This window comes from Notechis scutatus, chromosome 5 (genome assembly GCF_049901735.1).
Source record: "Notechis scutatus isolate UNSWTSFEM ecotype Mainland chromosome 5, rNotScu1.2, whole genome shotgun sequence".
In the NCBI taxonomy this organism is placed as follows: Eukaryota; Metazoa; Chordata; class Lepidosauria; order Squamata; family Elapidae; genus Notechis; species Notechis scutatus.
The window spans coordinates 36,612,812-36,635,344 of NC_142013.1; the positions used below are offsets into that span (position 1 = coordinate 36,612,812).

The 22,533-nt window shown below is 36.0% G+C and overlaps 1 protein-coding gene across 2 annotated transcripts in view; it reads left to right on the forward strand.

Moving 5' to 3' along the window:
- Window positions 1–9,950: 9,950 nt before the first annotated feature.
- The window catches only part of EPHA3 (EPH receptor A3), a 229,940-nt gene continuing 217,357 nt past the window's right edge, over window positions 9,951–22,533 (forward strand). Inside the window, exon 1 of one of the 2 annotated variants that reach the window (XM_026664009.2) lies at window positions 9,951–10,176. In XM_026664009.2, the coding sequence (XP_026519794.2) occupies window positions 10,071–10,176 (106 nt within the window). In that variant the 5' untranslated portion in view covers window positions 9,951–10,070. The remainder of the gene's footprint in view (window positions 10,177–22,533) is intronic. The other variant, XM_087966571.1, reaches the window with a different exon arrangement.

Sequence of the window (22,533 nt, forward strand, 5' to 3'; positions counted from 1 at the left end):
GTTCTGATTAAAATAAAAGAAATAAAGAAATAAAAGAAACCTTCCCTTTAAAATGTAATCTGTTTTTGCCAGCATTTAACATTATACATTTGTTACTGCTTTCCATAAACTATTATTAGTTCCTTATCCCGGTTTCTAGAAAACATAGTAGCTACTACAATTAAAACTATGGAGGTACATCTATACCCAAAATATTTCAAACCGGACTGTTACACTATAAGAGGAGACAGAAACTTTGTTTCTACCATTCTTCTGTTTTGTTTTGTTTTCATATAATCTGGTAAACACAATAGCTTCAGTTTAAAAGTTTATTTTCTTTGGGGCAATGCTTACGTGTAGAATTAAATATTCTCCCTGGCAATACCACTATTCTTTTCCAAATGGTCTATTCTTCTTAAATGATATTTTGGAAAGACCATATATTTGTTATTTATTGTTATTTACATTTTAACATGTTTTTATTTATTTATTACATTCATTATGCCACCCATCTCATTGTTGAGTAATTCTATATTCTCTGTCAGCCAGAGAATCACAGGTTTGAGATAGGGGGCCATCAAAATCGAATGAATGAGTGAGTGAATGAATGAATATTTGTATTAAATATTCAAGTACAGAAAGACTAATGAAGTCAGAAGGTGCGCTAAATGGAACATTCTGACATGGACATTAAATTACTCCGTCATGAGTAATTCAAGAGTGTTTTGTTTTTTTTGCTGGAAAGTGGAAAAAACTGGCCATGAAAAAGTAACAGATTGAAGTCATGTGTCCATAGGACGTTGTAATGGATTATAAATGCAAACCATTTGCCAAGTGCTCAAAATGCAACCACGTGATCATGGGGACAGGAGTGGCAGTCGTAACTTTGAAGATCAGGCATGAGTACTTTTGGGATGGGACCACTGTAACTTTGAATGGCCATTAAGTGACTGGTCATAAAGTGAGGACTACTTGTACTATTGAGCCTACCCGTGTTGTTACCAGAATATGAGAACTTTCTATAGTCTGGCAAACTAGTCAAAATAGGTTGGTTAGCTAATTAAGCTTACAGGTTAAAAAGCCAGGTTCTTGTCTAAACATTTATAATTATATAATTATACATTCTTCCTATAGTATAGGGAGAAAACCAAAATCATGAATAATATGGATGCTCTTTTGCAGAAATTTCTGTTGTATATAATTAAAATAAGTTATAGGCTGATTTACAGTAGCTCAGTAAAACTAGGTAGCTGAGCAATGATGATATGGAGAAATGAGAAATAAGAGATTTTCCTCTGACAATAGGTCTCCATTCATTTACATCTGCACACAAGTATCCTTTCCACATTAAAAATGAATCCTGACCTTTTAATTAAAATGGAAAAAAGAGGAGAAAAGTGCCACTTACAGAGAGCCTAAATCTCTAATATTGGAAGCTTACTATATGTGATGCAATTAATTTAAAGTGCAAATCAAGTTCTCTGGGCATTAAAAAGGCTTTTTGGAATCAGATTGTGACTTTGAGCCCCCAGGGACAGGGTGATTGATCACTTCTGTAGTTATTTTTCATAATCCCAGTAATATTTTTCATCGCATAGAAAGTTGCCTTCCTATTTTATATTCAAACATGTTGTCACAGTACTTGGCCATGTGTTAAGAATTTTCAGTCTTGCACTTGCAGAAATTTAGTGTCACTTTCTGTTTTAAGGGAAGAAAAATGTGCAATATAAAGTTTAGCATGGATTTTAATCATATATAAATATAAGAGCAGGATATTATAAATCATACTTAAACGTTCTTCTGGAATGGTTCAATGGAAGTTGGAGTAGATAGATTGCATTATTCTAATGGAGAATGCCAGAATTGCCTGTTCATAATCTTTACACATACAGTAGATTACTCTTAGTAAAGAAACAGGGTGTACAAACCATTTTTATGAATGCAATATAGATCTTATGGATTCTATAAGATAGTTAACTACTGGTGCAAAGTTAATGAAATGGAGACTGATAAACTACCCAAATTATGCCTACTAGAGCAAATAAAACCACAATCACAAATCTCCTGGATCCTTAAACTAACAAATTTTGTAAGAAGCTGTGGTCTTCCTATCTCTTGTGTATCAGGAGAACAATCTAAAAAAAAAAGAGTTGCCCAAAGAATTAAGGATATAGATGCACAAACTGCTATCACTATCCTTAGTAAGGTAGGTAACTTGAAATGGTTGAGTAAATACAAATGTACTTTCCAAGTAGATAGCTACTTGAAGTCACAACTCCCAAAACATCTTAGGGAGATATTCACGAGAGCAAGATTTGAACAGCTTGATACAATGGTTAGATATGGGAGATTTGCATACATGTGCACTCTTGAGTATACATATTATAAAATTGGAAAAAAAAATAGAAATGTAGTTCATTTTATGTTATCTGAAAAGGAAATCAAATTCTGGCTTTCAGGATGTTATTTTTAAAGATGGAATTCCAGTTCCATAATCTGTGAATACTTGAAAATATCAATTTATTCCCACATCCAAAAATACTCCTGGGGAAACAAATACCTAGGATTGACATACCATGTGACATACAGAACATGAAGACTGGATATCAGGGGTGGGATTCTACCAGTTCGCACCTATTCGCTAGAACCAGTTGTTAACATTCTAAGCAGTTCGGAGAACCGGTTGTTAGAAGAAATTACTGGCCTAATCCTGTAAGGAAGGCAGGAAGGAAACATTCTGCTGTTGCTTACAGAAACTGCCTCTCCATTAACCCTTATTACATTCTTGGCAGGACTAGACTTCCTGTCTCAAGAACTTCTCTGGGGTTTTTTTCCCCTCCTTTGCTGGCACTTTGCTTGTGTGGAGTGACCATTCAAAGTTACAATGGCACTGAAAAAAGTGACTTATGACCATTCTTCACACTTATGATTGTTGCAGCATCCCCACAGTCATGAGAGGCCAGGCGAGAAGATGCATGCCTCGATGTGAGTGATATTGAGTTGGCCACGCCCAGCCAATAACATGACCACCAAGCCATGTCCACCCAGTCACATGACTACCAAGCCATGCCCACCACCTAAGCCACGCCCACAGAACCGGTTGTTAAAAATTTTGAATCCCACCCCTACTGGATATGCTTCCATCATTTATGTATGTACACCATGCCCTGCAGTTTTATGTACTACAGGTGTAAAGGAATAAGCCAACAGGCATAGTCATCAGTTTTCTTTTGATGAAGAAGCAGAGTGAATTCTTATCAGATCCACAGATCACACAAAAGTTGGTGGGATAGCTAGGGTACAAAAATAAAATTCAAAACTAGCTTGATAATTTAGACACCTAGCTGACAATAACAGAACTTAACACAGATAAGCACAGATTTTTCACTTAACAAACCAAAAGTTAAATATATGGATATAGGATAGAATCATCAAGCTTGACAACTTTTCACAAGACATGTATCTCTGAATAGTAGCTGATTGCAAACTGGATATGATCCAGCAGTGTGATTGGCGGCAAGAAAAGCAAATGCCATTTTATGCTATATCAATGGAATTATACTTTCCAAATTATCACAAGCTATCACCCTACTTCATACTGCTTTGGTCAGATCTTATCACAAGCACTGTGTCACAAGTTCTGAATACCATGTTCTGAGTACCATAACAAGGATTCAGAGAAACCTGAAAGAATTCTGGCAAGTATAATCTGAGGACTAGAAACTAACAGCAAACACAAACTTCAGTAAGTATAGAGTAATGAGAAGGCATGTGCATTTTTATCCTTAACAAAACAGACTGATGAGCAATATTATAGAATACTGCAAAAACCAGAATGGATGTCACACAGAAAGTCAAGACAAGCCAGAATTTAAATTAAAATAAGCCAGATTCTTATTGAACATTAGTAAAACTACCTGATATTAATTTGATTCTGATTTCCCTCTTTTTTGTGTAGAACTTTCAGAATCATATGGAATTTTTCAAAACATATTTTTAAAAAGGTGTGAATTTTTAGATTGACCAAAATAGACTAGACTAGACTAGACTAGGCTACAATCTGGAAGGGACCTTGAGGTCTTCTAGTCCAGCCCCCTGCTCAAGCATACCATCTCAGACAAGTAACTGTCCTGTCTCTTCTTTAAAATCTCCAGTGATGAGCGCCTACAATTTCTGAAGGCAAGCTGTTCAACTGGTTAATTGTCCTCACTGTTGGGAAGTTTCTCCTTAATGTCAGGTTGCTTCTAGATTCCAGATTGGAGCTAGATTGCTGTAATGGAATTTACAGTAGATTTAATTACCATTACATTATTATTACATCACCTGTAAACCTACTGTAAGCCTCCATGATAAATATGGTACTTATATAAGTAAGAAATTATGACATATGAAAAAATTGAACTCTTATCCTTCCATCTTCCCCTTTACCTAATCTGGCAGATGTGCAGAATAGCACTGATAAATACCAGCAGGCAAATAATTTATCTTTCCTATCACAGCCCTTGGAATGACTTCATTTGAGTCTTACATAACTAGATAAACAGAGCAAAGGTTTGAAGACACATTATTTAATAACTCATATTAAAAACATGCATTCCAAAAAGAGACTACCAGAAGATAAATAGTTCTGGAAAATAAAAGCTTTTCACCAATGGAAAAGCAACAAAGTGTGGAGGAGAGATGACGTTGTAATGTTGCCTAGTTTGCACACAGAATCTCCAAGGCACCATTAAGAGTGTCCTGGGGTGTGAATTATTATCATAAGCTTCCAAATTACAAAGTCCCCAAAGCATAGAGAATTACAACTTGCCTTCCCTATCAAAGGGAATGAGATTGAAAAATTCTATGGCATCTCTGTTCTCACAAATGCTTGAATTTTGATAACTCAATTTAGGGCTGCAATTGTATCAGAGCTGAGATTCCTGCATGTTATCAAACTATGAATGTTCAGCAATGTCAGAGGGAGAGACCCACGTTTTCTGTTGAGTATGTCAGCTTTGCCAGGAAATTGCTAAAGCTGCAGGTGCGCATGGGGTGCTGTGCGCGTACATGTGTGGGAAGAGCAGAATGTTTTGTGATTTATTGGCAGGTACTTTGTGGGAGATTGCAGCATTGTATCAGCTTTGTTTTTATGCTCAGTGTCACAGAGTGAATCCCTGCAGAGCAGCAAGGTGAGACTGAATACTGTGTTGTCAAAGGAATTTCTTGTGCAACAAGTTCCCTCTGAATGGGTATCATTGTCCATGTAAGGTCCAGTCCAGTTCATATAACACTGCATGTGGCCCACAGTGCCAGCTGTAGTGAAGAAGGAAAGGAATCCCGATAGCATTAGTATTGTGTACAGAAACAATGTTCAAGCATTGACCTTAATGGGAGTAACCATAAGACTTATACAAGAGTCAAGATTTTGTTTTCCTGTCCCATTTTGGGAGGTTGTTTATGCCAAAAAACAACTGTATTAGTCTCCACTTTGAATCTTCATTGATGGACTATTTCTTTTCCATCTGACTTTTCCCCAGTGCCACATGCCCCTATCACACTGCTACTAACCAAAATGCTTTGAAGAGAAAGCACACAGACAAATTTCACAGGGCAGTCACTTGAAGGCAATCAAGCAATTGCTTTGCTGTCCAGTCAAGCCATCAATTTATGATTTTTTTACACTCTTTCTACTGATAACTGAATAGAAGCTCTTGAGATGGCAGAGTAAATTGTCAAGGTGCATTAAAATGCATTAATCCTAAAGCATAATCTTCACTTGCAAGCATTCATTTTGTTGTTGCTGTTCCTGTTTCCAACTTTTTGTGTCCAGCAGGGATTGCCTGTCAGTATTTTCTGTGAGACACTCATGTTTACTAAGAACCCCTCAGTTCAATGGAGCTTACTTTTTCAAATTGCCAAACATAAAACTGAGCTCTCTGCTATAAATGGACTTTTCCTTGTTTTCATTCCAAAATGAAGGTAGAGATAAAATTTAATCTGTGCCAGTCTGGTTTAGCACTCTACACTTACTTCTATGAAATAAAAGAGCAGGTAGTTTGATAGTTCAAAAAATGCCACAAAAACCATGACTAAAGCATAATATTTTCTCCAACTGATGCAAATGATGTTGTTTTAGTTTTGTATATCACCCAGAGTCACTATTATGAGGCAGAGTTAGAAATCATATAAAACACTTGGTCACCTTTCATACACCTCAAATATGCTAAAACTGAAGAAAGATTATATACTTAGTTGGATTTACTTTTTGTATAACAGGAATATTATAACATTTTTAAATGTTATTGGTGTGTGGTGTGTGGGATCATACACCACTGCATATAAGGTGGCTTATTTGATTTTGGCTAGCATGTTTTGCAAACTCAGAGAGTCATGGTTTATTTAACAAATAAATGCCTTAGCATTTTAGCAATCTAATCAGAACGTTAATCTCAAATTTGGACTGGAAAAGGACAATTTTAAATCATAAAATACAAAATTAATGCCAAACGCATGCTTTCCCTATTTAAATTGTGTGAATTATATTATGTTGAATGTGAGAATGGATTCTGGAAGAAGAATAAAACTATGAGGATCAAAATATATCTGGGATTATAGTTTTCAACATAGTCTAAAACAGTGGTGGTATTCAAATATTGTTGGTGGGTGTGGCTTGGTGGGCGCGTTTTGTGTGCATGCACACACTTTGCGTGCACGCGTGCACCAAACATGCGCTTTGCACAGACATAGAGGTGTTTGCGTAGGCGCAGAGGCATTCTAACTCGTCTCCTGCAAGCCTGCACGATCCCGCTCACTTCAGCAGCTGCCGCGTGGCGCTATTCTGTGCCGCGCAAAGCAGCTGCACTTCAAATTCAGCGGATAAAGGTGAGTATGGGAGCCCGGGCAGGTGGGTGGGCCCAACAGCAGAGCCAGCAGAGCAGCAGAGAGAACCGGTTTGGTTTCCACGGTTCATTGCTCCTTCCAGCTTTCTAGAAACGGGCAGAACCGGTCGAATACCACCACTGGTCTAAAAATATTTAGACATTATCTTCTTAGTGTCCCTTCCCTGAGACAATTGTCATATCTAAATTTCAAGGATGAATGCACAGATCTATGGTATATCAAAGTTACAGAGTAGCAGAATAACAGGATTGGAAGGGACCTTGGAGACCACCTAGTTCCAGAAGATGCTCAAGCAGGACACCTTAGACCATTTCAGACAACTGGTTTTCCAGTCTCTTCTTAAAAACCTGCAGTGATAGAGCACCCACAACATCTGAAGGAAGCTGTTCCATTGAATGGTCATCAAATATACCTTAAAAGGACCACAAGCAGAGCAAACCAGCAACCAGTGCAGCTTGTGCAACAGGGGTTTTACAAAGGTCTCCCAACGGGCCCCAAGAACTGTCTGCATAGCTGCCTTCTGTGCCAGCTATACTTCCAAATACTTGTCAAAGGTAGAGTTGCTGGTTCTTCTAGTCCTTGTTTCAATCCCAACTTCAGTAGGGCAGTAATTTTAGCACTTTAAAGATTGATAATGTTTTTTTTTTAAAAAAGAAAGAAATATAGGGATGAAGAATTGGGAATGGAAGGAACTGTTTTCAAACTCTGACCAAAAAAGAAAAAGAAAAAAAAAAGTCTAAGTGTGTTTTAACTGAACTCATAGCACCTCTACAATAGAGAAATTGATTGATTGAATGGTTATGTTTTTCCTTTCTGCAATCTAACAGGCTGCAAAAAAAATACAAACCAACAAAGGCATTATGAGTGAAATGCCCTCCAGAACAAACACTGTCTTTTGGAAGGGTATCTTCTGGAAGAGTAGGAGCAGATCTAGGTTCAAGTAGAAGGTCATTCCTAAGGGCCAAAAGGGTCATTCCTCAGGGCCAAAATAAACAAGCAAATCACTTCCAAGCACTGACTCACTTAGCCTTCTGAAAGTGGGGAAAGCAGTGCTTCTCTTTCATAAAGAAGGGTCAGGCCAATTCCTATAGGGAGATGTGATACAATAGGTGGTCTTGAAAATGAAATGGCGTCCGCTTCAATTACCCGAGAACAAAGCGAAATTGGTTATTAAGTAAATAAAATGAGAAATCCATAGGTATCCAGTGTGTAGCCAGTCAACCTCAAAAATAAAATGTGTTTCACCAAAATTAAGAACAAAGACAATTGTGGTGTTGATAGCCCTGAGAGTTTATTATGATTGTCCTCATCACTGCTACTACTTGGTTATTGAGGTTCCTACTTGGAAGTATGACCCTTGACATTAGCTCTTCAGATTCAGTTGCCCTACATTACTTATTACAGAGGGTGAACCTCTGCCCACCCATTTCTGAGACATATATTAAACCTGGTTGCACATCTGGGATCCAGAGATCATAGGGTGCTAGAAAATCCAGATAACTTGAATTTTTATTAAAAAGTTGGTTATTCTTCCTGAGCAGTTCCAGCTTTAGAAAACTGCTGTATGATTGAACATCTAGTTACACATGCACAAAGGAAACAAAGAGTGCATGATGATGCCACAAGCGGTAAAAATAAAAGGATTCCCATTTCCCAAGAAAAAGGCTAGCCAATATCCTGGGGTGTCTTGTGAGTTGACAAATAAAGAACAGATGCATAATTGATTTTCTTTTACTTTTATTTATGATAAAGCCGTCTCCCTGCCTTTTCCTTCTTTGCTTCAGTAAAAATATGAAACTGAAGAAAATGATTTTTATTCTACTCTTCAAAAAATGATCTCCTCCCTCTCCAAAATCTGACAATGCAAATTACTTCATTCCAGCAAGCTTTACTTGCAGTAACTTATTCTTTACTGGAGTAAAAAAAAAATTGCACATGTTTGAAAGAGACAGTTTACTGCCACCACCACCACCTCCATTCAAAAGAAAAATCAAGGGAAAAGTGATCAAACAGAAGCAAGTAAACAAATCAGCCTCTCATCTCTTTCACTGTTAAGTAGTAAAGGATGAAAAGATTCAAGAAAAGCATCTCTCCATCCTTCCACTTCTCTCCTTCTCAGTTGGGAAGTCCCTTGGGACTTTTCTCCCTGGACTACAGAGAGATGACAAGCCAGGCTTCAGGACTGGTGGTGCCCTTCCTCTCCTGTTCTAGGCAGTTAGCACTGCGGGTCCTATCCTGTCTTCAGCATCCAGAAAGTCAGAGGTGATTCATATTCACTCACTCATTCTCTCTCTCCCTCCCTCCCTGCCATAGAAAGATTCATCTCTGTCTCCCGTTTCTCTCCCGACAGCCGATCCTGGGCTTTGCGAGATTTAGTCCAATGAAACAAACCTAACCTACTGGTTAGTTAGCCAACCGTATATTAATTAGCCTGGTGGGTTGTGCGAACCCATCTCCTGCGGTTAGTTCTTAGTTCTGTGGGCGCGATAGGGACGCAGTTTAATTGGGTTAACCGAGACAAGGGCCATTTAAATAACCCTGGGTCAGCGTATCGTCGGAAGGCGGAGGTTCGCCGACTAGACGGAGTTGCTGAGTTAACTCCCAAGTGCAGAGGCTAAGTAAACTGGAGCACATCTCAAGCTGGAGATTTCAACGGGGATTTTTGTCTGAGATGTTCCCTCACCACCACCACCACCCTGCACCTCCGCACAGGTTTTTCGCTTCTGCTGACGGCACGGCTGTTACTTTGGGTTTAGCCGAAACAAAAGCGGAGAGGGCAAGGGGACAAATGCTATTGATAACGCCGCGCCTCTGTTGGAATCAAAGCAGTCCCCTCCCAAAAAGGGCGCTCCAAACAAGGAGAGGTTTGGTGGCGAAGTCCGCTGCCCACCACGGACAGACCCTCTCGCCGTTTTCCTGCAAAACGCTCCTCCTTTCACCGCTCGGTCGCTTTGAGTCACAGCCTTCCGGGATCCCAAGCGCGGCTTTGCTTGCTGGAAGGAAAGAAGGGCGCTAGGACCTGGGCGCGCCGGCCGGCAAAGTGCCGGCAGCCCAGGCAGTCCGTGAGACTCCTCCTCATTTCCAGTGTCAAACTTGACATCAGGCTGCGAGCGGAGCATGGTAACTTCTCCTGCCATCCAGAGCGCTCACATCAGTGGCATGCTCCGGGAAGAGATGCAGCTCGCGCTGCCCTCTGCACCAGCCACAGCATGGATTGTCACTTCCCCAGCTTCCTCTGCCGCCTCCTCCTCCTCTTCCTCCTGGGATCTACGCTCGGCTGCTTGGCAGATCTAAGTCTTTCCCCAACCAACGAAGGTAAGCCGAGGAGGTGCTGCTTTTCGGAAAGCCGGGAGTTAAATGCCTCGCTTGTTAAATGCCGGGGTCCACGGCTGGTTGCTCTTTTTAAGGTGGTCCGCGAGGGCCACGGAAGAGCGAGGAAAAGCTGCGCGGCGTTCGTCCCGGACCAGCCGCTGGGCGGTTTTTGTGTGTGTGTTTGTGGGTGTGGGTGGGTGTGGGTGTAGCTGTGAACGGGCGCCGATTGGCAAAGTTGGTTCGGGCACGCCTGCTGGCTTGCTGGCTCTGGCGGTCCCGAGTCCCTTAGTTCCCTCTTGGGAAGATGCAGGTGAGAGAGAGCCGGGCGAGCTCCCCGGCGTTTTACATCAGCTGCGGCTTGACTGTCGCGCGTGGAAGCGGGTGCCGGTGTAAAGTGACTGGGACCCAGGTTATCATGAATAGGGCGTGTATGTTTGATTATTAGCATAAATGTGATGGCGCAGAGGAACCTTCCCGGGGAAGTCCTACCGTGCAATCGCCTGCCTTCTAAGGAGGGAAGGAAGAGTAAACTATCCGTGCAACTATTTTTTTGGATGAGTGAAAGCAAACATTCGGGAAGAGGAACAAAGAGTAGATTTGGAGACACGAGATGGTGCTTCCAAAAAACGATGCTAATTCCGTTATCGCCTTTTCTTTTGATTCAGTTAACTAGAGGCGTGGTTTTAGCTGGACTCGGAAGGAAAGCAACCTGTTTTACCCGGAGAGACCCCACGAGTTTATTAGGGCAAAGACTTATTTTGCAGAGATCACAGCTTGTGACTCATTTACACCTAACATTGTGACGTAATTGCACCGAATCATTTCACAGAAATAATAAAATAAAAGCCCAGCAGTCCACCCACTTAAAAAAAATGTTCGTTGTAGAAATTAATGTTTGCATTTTAAAGCGTTGCTTTATTAGTTTGCGTCACAAACTTTAGATGTAATAAACGTTGCTTCTCTTTTTTCCTAAATCACCTATCTTTGGTGTGACTTACGGGGGGAACTTCTTTTGCTGTAAAAATTGAATGTTGTAATTTAAATAGGTCCAATATGGGTAAGAAATTGTTACTGTGATCTCTATATTTCCAGGGACAATGACCGTTGAATAGAAGTTTTCCCCCAAATAATAGAAGATATTTCACACATATTCTGTAATGTGTCATTGAAGTTACAGCATTAAAAATTCTATCTTCAACCTGACTATTCAACTTTGTGTGTACAAAACATACAGGCCAAAAGGGTGGCGATAATTCTTATCCAGTAACTGTACAAATGTTGCACCTGCTTGATCATTGCTGGTTTAAGGGATTTCTAAATGTTTTTGTTTTGGCTTGTTTTTGTTTTGCAGTAGGAAAAGACAGACTTATTTGTTTATTGCTTCTGCTTCGAGGATTGCTATATTCAGGAACAATGCAGAAATGATTTTTGTAAGCAACTAGCCAAAACTATTTCAGTTTAAAAGAAAAAAAACTCCTTTGTAAAAAAAAAGCACAGTCAGTGTATGTGTGTGTATAATTGGATTATATATATATATTGGATTCATTATAGTGTAGTCAAATAATGAGTAGAATGTGTGTAGCTGATAGGAAATCTCTTTCTGGAGACACCATTCTGGAGTTAGGTGAAAGTCTTATCAGCAAAACTCAAGGATAATACACAATAGAGCAATAAACCATCTAGTGTGCTGGCAGGCAAATCATATTACATATTAAGATAGCAACCATTATTATATAAACCTCTTAGGTTTGTATCTGTTATATCTGTTATTTAGTGGTTTTTTTTTTTGCTTTTTGCTATTTGAATGTGGCAGAAAATTGAATTTATCGTCCATAGATGATACTGTTTGAACGATACGTTTCCTTCTCCAGTCTATGTAGTTGGATTCCCTCCCCCCCTTTCTTTGTTTCTTACTTTTGGGATGGGTGGGTAATAATAGATTCTACACAATATTCCTTAGTATCATAATAACCTAGCTAAGTAAGCTATATCATTAATTTTTAAATGTAAAGCAAGAACATTTATTTAAATTGTTCAAACTTTGAAATAAGTATATTATAAGTAATATTAAGTTTTAAAATTTTGTAATTTGAATTAGGTATATGATATAGAATAAATATGGGAAAATATACAATAAAAATATAGAAAAATGTGTTTCTATTTGAGTACACTGGATGTTTTTTCAGACATTCAAATAAAATATATATTTTTAAACTGTATTATTTGACATCATTTCCCTATATTTGAACTGTTTATAAAATAACTAAATTGCACTGATAAAGAGAGTCACTATATTCTGAATTTGTTAAGAAGGCATGCCTATAAATGCAAAAACCAAACTTGCAGTTGTATTTAATTACCTGTAAAGTTAGTCATATTGCAATAATAGGACCTGAATGGACCTATACAAGGATTAATCCTTTTTCTTCATACAATCTACTGGTGAATTAATGACCAAAAAACTTAAAAATATTTTGGAGCTCTACATATGACTTGATCTATAATTCTGCAGAAGAGTAGAACAAATTGTTTGTATGAACTAAGTTTATACTAACTTAATACATACTTTTGTTAACTGATTACTTTTAGGTTTGTGTGTCTGTATTTTTTTAAAAAACATTTGTTTCCCATAACATTTTATTGTTTTGGTTATATGGCATATTACACAAAATACTTAATATTATAGCCATTCTGGAGTAGGAACACATGATGTCTTTCACTGAAACTCCAATTAAGCAAAAAGATGATAAAATGTATTTTCTTCAGTGCTATTTAATATAGTATTAATTAAATTGAAATTTGTTCTAAGGATATATATTGTGCATTGAATCAAAGAGGCAGTTAAACAATCTCAAATTGTTTTTAAATATATTGATTATAAATAGAAAAAGTTGTGAAGAGTTAATCATGTAACTATTAGCAGTAAAATGTTATAGAAATTAATGTCTCAATAATGAATATAATTTATTGCTTGCTGAGCTTTGAATAGATTTAAAAAAATAATAATAATAGAAATTTAAGTCTAAAACACATACTTATAACTTTCCTCTTTTTTCAATTCAAGATGGACTTTTCAAGAGTCTCCTAGATTTTCTGGAATACAGATAACCCAATGTGTTTAATTGAAAACATGTTTAAAGTTGCACTTTTTGCATCATGAACCAAATAAATAATAATTGCAACTTTGTAGCTATTTCACCTTAATCCATTTCTATAATGATACTATTTGCTCCTGGTTACCAGCAACCTTAATTTAACTGTTTTATAACCTGCAATAGTTAACACTTGACCTAGGTCATTAACAGGATTATCAGCAAATTGGTTTAATCTTTTACTGACAACCTGAATTGCTTCAATAATATTTTGACTAAGCAGACAGGAAACTTCTTTTAACCTCTCAAATCTCACATAAAGAATTTCTTATGAATACAATTTTCACTCCCTACCGTTCCCAAGTCACTAGAAATATACATCTGTTCATGGTTACCGTCAGGCTGTACTTTGGTAAACAAGTAACGCAAAGTATTTCAGTTTACAATATATTTGTACTTCTGGTTACAATGTGTGAATATTTCCTTATATGACTTTATCCTAACTATATAACTACATTGATTCAGAAGTTAGCTATATTAGTCTCCAAAAATAATTTTAATGTTTATAGTAATTTAAAAATTAGTAGCAATGAAGTAGATCAGGAATTTGTATTAAATCTATATTCAAAAAACTTCTAACAAAATTCAACTCTTGTTTTTGTTCAAACAAAACACATAATTACAAGTAATATTATTTATGTTGTGCATGTATCCATTTTTTTAAAAATTTAATCCTGTGGAATGTTCAATTTTTTCTGCAGAAGTCATAAATCAAGTATAAGGAGAGCAAAGCAATTGCAATTGTATGTTCTTGCTCCCATGTACTTATTATTATTTAGAGTAGTAGCCAGTCATTACAAGGCTTATAGGAATTCAGGAATTTTATTTCATTATAATGTACAATTTCAGTATGTGATTAAAAGTTTTTAAAAAATGAAAGGCAAAACCTGATATCACCTGAATGATAGATGAAACATTTCCAAGACTCAGCATAATTAAAATTCCAGTTTTATAGTTATCTAGCTCTTCATCTTCTCACTTATTAAACCCTGCTGATGCCTGTTTAATCCCTGCTGTTAAACCAGACCAAATTACAGGAGCTTAAAGTAGTTCAAGTATATATATAGGTGCAACAATTTGACCAATTCTGATCTGCTTAAAAATTAGCATGATTCTATCACATTAAAAGAAAAAAAAACAGTGTTTAGGCAGGCATGTGTATTAATGCTGTGCCTGAATGAAACAGCTGTTATAAAACTAAATAATCAGAGTTGTAATGCAGAATGTAAAATTAAGTCAGGACAGTTTTGAAAAGGTCCTTTGGTTGCTCCAACACAAGTAGAATACATTATAATGACTGTTTTATGATTATGATGATGATGATTATTATTATTTATTGAACTGGGCATGTCGTACCTGGACAACAAAAATCCAAACAGCTAAGGAGTAAAGAATGCCTCTAGATTTTTTCCAGATATGATTCATTTAATAGCCCTTAAAAGTTACATCAATATAAAACTCAAAATGTTGTCAACTCCTTTTTCCTATTTCAAGTTTAGGTTAATGTTTATTTATTTGAATTTATAAGCCACCCAACTTCAATGGATTCTTAATACAGTTAAAGTTCTACTTAAGAATCATGCTTGTCTTAATGTTTTCTAACAAATGATTGATTCATTGGATAAACGTGCAGCCCGTTGAATGAGACATGTCTCATGAGAAATATAAGAAGCTAAATGTAATACCGTTATCATAGCTTAACCAAGAGCTTGTGCAGCACTTGTGCTTAGGAAAAACTAAGCAAATGCTGGTGGAGGAAATTAAGATAAAGGGTTAAAGAATTAAAGTACATAAAACTTTAGAAACCAGCCAGCTTTAAATAAGCAGTAAGAAGCTTCTTTGAAGAAGAAAAAGTTTTTAGAAATCAAAATATAAGGGTTTGCCATTTGAATAACAATCCATATGATTAATTTAACAGAATATTATCTTTACTAATATTTTTCAAAATGTAGGAATTAAAACATTGTTCTTCTGGATAAATGTACTAGGGAGCAAATTTTGTTTTGTTAAATTTGATTTCCTTTTGTTCCAGATTGCACCATTTTTCATCAAATTATATAACTTGTTTGATTGAGATAATTGTTACTGAATGAAAGGTTTAATAGAAAAAATGCAGGTTATTTTTTCCTTTTGTAGTGAGGAGTCTGGTATTTATCACCAGCAAGGGTCACTACAGAGCTTTTATCAACAGCAAGAGTAGATGATAGCAGAATTTTTGAATTAAGGCGCTTGCTGTTCAGCTAGGCACGATTTAGTTTATTTATATTACAACCACACTTGATTTCTATTGAACTATTTGTTTGCATAATGGAGGTATAGATAATATAAAAGAGTAAACTCCTATTGTCATAAAAGAGATTTAAAAAGTGTGCATTTAATTCCTTGTATTGTAATTATCAAAAAATTTTAGGGTATAATAATCAGAGTAAAACCCATAGTTATATCCTAGCTTGCTTACTCAAATGTGAAACTCATTGGATCCCTTGGGATTTGCTACCAGGACAAAAGTTAGAAATTCTGTTGTGTGTGTGAGAGAGAGAGGGAAGGGAGTGGGGAGAAAGATTTAGATAAAAAGATTGCATTAAAATCAATATTCTATAAGAATGACATTCTGATACTTTTAATAAAAATATATAAATCCTAGACTTAAATTCAACTATTTCCATCTCTCAGTGTAATTGATTTCTAAACAAAGATATTAAGGGTGTCTTATTATGGTTGGTCACAGCTAGATGTTTAGCTAGATGTTTAGATTTAGCATTGTTATCTACCTGTTGAATCCTTCCCAAAGACTGGGGATAGGAATATGTTGTTTTTAAAAAATATTAAAGGTATTGTCACATAACGTATGGTGTTGCAAGTGAATCTGTTTTTTCACAATCGACTCATGGTGGTTTGTCATTGCCGATGGTGTTCAAGTGGTGGTCCAGATGTTTGTAATTGTACCAAAGGTGTTTACAACTATTGGTACTATTTTTACTTTCTTTTGCCACAGTTATTCTACTTCTACTTGTATTTTATGATTTTTCTCCAGTAGTTTCTGTTCTATTCTGCTGTCTCCAATGCATCAGACTTCTGCAATTGTTAAATCTGGTGGCAGGTGCCATTCTTGTTGAATTCTAAAGTCCCAGAGCACATTAGTTTCTTCGTTTTTTATTATTTTGTCTATTTTGCAGTCCCACCAGTTCTTGCTTACAGGCAAATGATAGTTATTGCAGATATTCCAATATGCCATTATTGCTCTTTGTAATTAGTCTGTGCAATTTTCTTCCAAAAGCTAACTAGGTGGTCTGTACTGTCTCCTTCTCCTTCTCCTTCTCCTTCTCTTCTCCATGGGACTGTCATTACTCAAATTTCTCCTTTTCCTTCTCCTCCTTCACCTTGGGACTGTCATTACTCATTCTTGCAGGATCCTCAATTTTATTAAGAATTATGAATGCCAATCCTAATTGTATATTGAAATATAACATGATAATGGATTTAGAAGTATTTAACATGTGTAGTTTAGAAAATTAACTAAAATGTAGGTGTTTGTTTTTGAATTGAATGTGTGTGTTTATATGTATATACATACATACATACATACATACATACATACATACATACATACAGTATATTCTAATTTATATTCAATTCATTCAATACATTCATTCAGTACATTTCAATTCTAAACCATACATACATTTTAATTTTCACACAAACTTAGTAAACTATTGAATAGAAAGAAAATTAACTAAAAGGTAGGTGTTTGTTTTAAAGTAGGTGTTGTGTTTAAATTCAAATTATAATCAGTGCACAAAATGTTGAGCAGTTAACTATTATATTTTCTGCATTAAAATAATTTTTTTTAAAGATACTGGATCTTAATTTCTAGATTTAGCTGCATACAGCATACCCTTGGAAAACTAACTGTTTTGAATGAACCATTAACATACAACTATTTAAAAATAAAAGCACTTACTATAATCCAATCACAGTTAATTTAAATTCCATTAATTTGAAATAGGAAATATTCTGAGGCCTTCATTCTATCATTGAATTTGGATACGTAAAATTTGTAGTACTTTAGTTATAAAAAGCCTACTGGGCTTCCCAAATAAATATGTTGCAATAATTTAACTCTGATTAAAACTATCTGAAAATCTGAACTGAATGTGTGATTCTGGCAGCAGATTAATCAATTAATTAATTACATAGAATTAATCAGAAATTGCCTAATCCAGAAACTTTCAATTGTATGCAGTAAACAAATCAACATAAACTCAGTGAAAAATGCAATACAATCAATGAAGCCCAAGGCTTCAGTAAATGATCTTAACTTGATTTTGGAAATGAAGCAACATCTTGCTGTCCTGAAATGCTATTGACTGAAATCCATAACATTTCCAAAGTTTTACATTTCGGCTTGCTTGCAAAATTTATGAATAGCAAATAGAGTGGTAAATAGCAATTGAGAAATAAAAATAAAGATCATACTACTTGAAAGAAACTGCTGGGAGAGAACAACAAAAGACTAAAAGACTAGCCTACCAAGCCCTTGTTGAGGATTAACGAAACCATACAAAATTAATTCTTTAACGTGGGGAGGAGACATTATTCAAACTGATGAACTGTAAGTGAAAACTTAGGCAGCTTTTTTGTAAAGTAATGTATATCCTGCTGTTTTGGGCAGAGTGAGGAAGAAAATCCCATTAATCTGGTGGAAAAAATATTGGGAAAAGAATAAAAACCCACCAAACAAACAGTAGTGGAAATGTACAAGACGTTTGAGAGTGAAATAAGCTTGCACGTGGGAGAGAATTACAGCACAGTTACATCAGGTGGACTCATTTGGTATGCTTAAGAAAGCTTCTGTTTTCAAAACTCAGTGTTGAAAATTTTATACACCTATCAGCCTATCAACTTTTGCATTTTATAATTTTGTTTAGGTTGCTTTTAGAGAAATAAGGAATTTTGGAAAGAACAAATCTTGGTTGTCTAGCACTTTGCCAGATCTAAACATATGGATAAAAACAAATATGAAACACTGTAAGATAATATAATAGACAGTGATATTCTCAAAATATTTTTCTTTATATTTGTATCACTTCTACAAATCCAGGCAAAATTCAGCTTTGCCTTTGTGAACTTTCTTCTCTATTCCGTGCAAGTTTACAGAGATATTAGTTCTACTCAGTCCAAAAGTAGTTTCATGTGAAGATAAGACTGATACATAGACATTAAAACTTTAAGAAAAACAAAATAAAATGTTATTCCTATGTGATTTTCATTTGCTGAAATACTTTGTGTTTCAATTTTAATTAGAATTGTTGATGTATTATTTTTTATTTTTTTAGAAACAGTATTCTGGATTTATCTACATATTTTTATAGAAAACTTCTCACCACTTCCCCCCACTCGGCCAAATAATTTTTTACAGCTATTTTAAGAATGAGAGCACTTTAAAAATACTTTTTTTTTTCCTGAAGGTAATTGTCCTTTTGTAAATTATTCTTCCACTTGAGCTCAGTCCTGCTGACTTATAGGTACAATAGAATAATATTGGAAAGAGCTACAAGGTGCTTTTTTTCATTGCTTTTTGGGGACTTCACAATCTATTCCACAGCCATAGTATTCCTCTCCGAGTGATAATTATATCCCACCATACTTGTCTTCCAAGAACAGACAAGGTCTATTATTTTAATTTTATGCTGCTTTGTATTGTATCCTCTACCCTACTTATATATTAATGAATAAAATCTTGGGCTGAATTGTTATCAGAAGACAATGAATTAATAGACTATTTAAAAAGAATACTAGACTAACAGTAGAATAACAAATTGGAAAGGACCTTGCAAGTCTTCTAGTCCAGTGATCCCCAACCTTTTTTATGCCGCGGCCCGGTACCGGCATCAGCTGGGCGCCACGGCCCGGTACTGGCGTCAGCTGGGCGCCGCCATCTTTTTTTGATGAAAAAGTGCTTCCGGTGAGGTGGCTTTCTACCCGGAAAAGCTCACCGGAAGCGCTGGCGCCGCCATCTTTTTTTGATGAAAAAGTGCTTCCGGTGAGCTTTCTACCCGGAAAAGCTCACCGGAAGCACTTTTTCATCAAAAAAAGATGGCGGCGCCCAGCAAACCAGCGGCCCGGTAGGACTTGTTCCACGGACCGGTACCGGTCCGTGGACCGGTGGTTGGGAACCCCTGTTCTAGTCCAACCCCCTGATCAAGCAGGGGACACTATATCATTTTAGACAAATGATGGTTGAATCTCTTTTTTAAAACTTCCAGTGTTGGAGCAACATCTAGAGACAAGCCATTTCACTGGGTAATGTTCTTACTGTCAGAAAATGTGTCCTTGGTTCTAGGTAGGGTCTCTCCCTGATTACTTTCTGCCCATTGCTTCTTGCCTTGCTTTCATGTGCTTTGGGGAATAAGTTAACACCCTCTTCCCTGTGGCAGCCCCTTAAATCATCATAACTTAATTTAATGATGATTTCAACTTACTAAATCTGAATGCAACTGCTATAGATAGGCAACAGCACGTACCATTGGTCTCATGGCAGATTTATCAATTATGCTCCCTGTTTGAAACATGGTGAAAGGTGGAATATACAAAAGGTGTATCCTGTCAGAGCTACTTACAAGTGCTCCATAAATTACATGGGTGAAAAAATAGTTTAGGAAATAAACACATTGGGAAACTGGAGTTGTCTCAAGAGTATGGTGTTGAGTTATGGGGAAAATGAAATAGGCGCGAGAACACCTGCTTCCTAGTCAAGAAAAACCCAAAAATAAGTAGGATCAAGTAGGATTAATACATCAATAGCATGTATACTAATTTTGGATAGACTGAGAAAAAGACTTGTACCAAGCCTGCAAGGTACTGGAATAGGAGATGAATAACATACAACATTTTGGTGGTTCAAGTAAGAGAAGCTGCAGTAGCCTATATTACTATTTCTCTTTATCTTAAGTCATTTCAAATGTCAAAAATGGCTAAGAATGTATGTAATTTTTGCTTGTAAGGGCAGCAGATTAAACTGGGGCAATTTTTTAAAAAAGAAAATGCAAATAGAAAGGCACATATGTTCTAAATTAATTACCTCATAAATTCTGTTAAACAATAAAAATAACTTCTTGGTGACATCAGCTAGTTGGAAAACATAACCAAATTCAGCAAAAGCATCCTGTTTTCCTCAATGTGACACTCAATAGATTTTTAAAAATTGTATCAGCATGTTGTCTCCCATTCCTATATCCACATTAAATTAGTTGTGTATGAGGAAATAATTTGGGGGCAACGAGTAACATTCTTTGGGCTCTTAATCAACAAATATCATTACAATAATTAATTAAGTTTTTCAGTAGCTTATTTTTGGAACTGAGCTACCATAACAGTGATAGTTTGTAGTGTGTTTGCATCTCAGTATGAGTCAGTGAAAATTTAAATATCATTTAGATAAATTGATATAATTATTTCTCCTCCTCCTCTTCCTCCTCCATTAATGGGTTGTCTATTCCATCAGTTTACTTATAGTACTACACTCCTTATTTCCTTTTCATTGGAAATATGCCCTCAACTAGATCTTTGCAAATTGAGGCCTTCTGTAATTCAAATTATAATATTATATTTTAATTCAAGATTAACAATGATATTAACCATAATTATTTTATTTTTGTTCTGGCAGCATCCACTATTTGGAGCATGGCTCTTTGACCATGTAAATCAAGTTTCAAATATGGCCCTCAGTTTCCCCTCTTCTCCCAAATTGTGCACTCTGAACTATAGGCAACAGCTTTGACTTCCACAATATGTCTCATTTGCTAGTAGAACCATTTTAATCAATTATCTTTAAGCAATCTATATATGGAGGGTGTAGGAAATGGCCCTGAAGGACAGGAAAAAGAGCTGCTACCAAGGCAATGATTAGACAAGCTCAATTTGATCTCATTCAAAAAACCTACTTTGAATAAACACTTAACACCCCTTCCTAGTTTACATTTAAAGTTTGGGAAGAAGAACTTTCAGACTTGCAAGATTCTGTAACTGTAGCTATTAAAATAAAAGTAATACTCCTGACATATATGGCTGAAATGACATTGGATTCTGGTTGGGCCTACCTTAGATATGAATGTTTTTCAGAATACAAGACAAAACAAAAGGACTTTTCTTCAAGTTATGACAAAATTTCCCACGGACATGAAGATCATTTCCGAAGTGGGCACTGTTTATGATTTGTAAAACTGTATGGATGGATAAAGTCAAACTTGTAAATAATTATATTAAGATAGAACCCTTGTATATGATATAGGATTATTTTACAGGATAGCAATATAAGAATTTAGAATTCCTGGGAATGAAGAGGGGAATTGAAGGGAGAAGTATTTTCCAACTTGGCATTAAAGTAAAAGAAAAATATTTGATGCTGATATTTGGAAAAAGAATAACAGCACTGCAATAAAGTTGCGAGCAATCAAACAGAAAAACAAAATCTATTTGAAAAATGTTTAATGAATTGTTGAGCCTTTTAAAGCACTAATACAATAAAAAGCTGGTAATATTCATGTTGGAAGTTCTTTTGCCTTTCATATTCACCTACTGATCTGATTTTACAATGTGTGCTTAAAATTGTATTTGGAACTAGATGTAATTATACATCATAAATATAAAAAATAATGTAAGGTTGTGATATGTTTTACAAATATTGTTAAATCTTTTTACGCTTTAAACCTAGGAGTAAGTATCATTGAAGGCAATGGGATTTGGTTTTAAGCAAGCAGGTGTAGACTTTATGAGAGAAATATCCCTAAACTTTAAATGTGCAAGCAATTGGATGGAGTTTTATTTTCCTCAGAAAAATAAGCCTTTAATCACATTTCGAACATAGGAATAAAACATGATTCTAATTCTTGGAAAGGTTCATATTATTTCCTAAAACAGAATCTGGATAGTTATTTCTGTTTTAATGGAAATATTTAACTAAATAGTTCCATTGCTTTCCCCTCCCCCAAATGGCAAAGAAGTGAGGCCGTTTGCTCAGTTTAGGAAGCTATGGTTCTTATATGTATAGTACATTTATGTGAGAAGTTTCTTTTAAAACTAAGTTGGCTGCTGATCTGTCCTCTGAATATTTTTTGAGAGATAAGATGGAAGAACACTTACTGGTAGGTCCTCTGTGATATATCAATTACTGGACTGTTACTATTTAAAGATGAGACACAAGACGCTT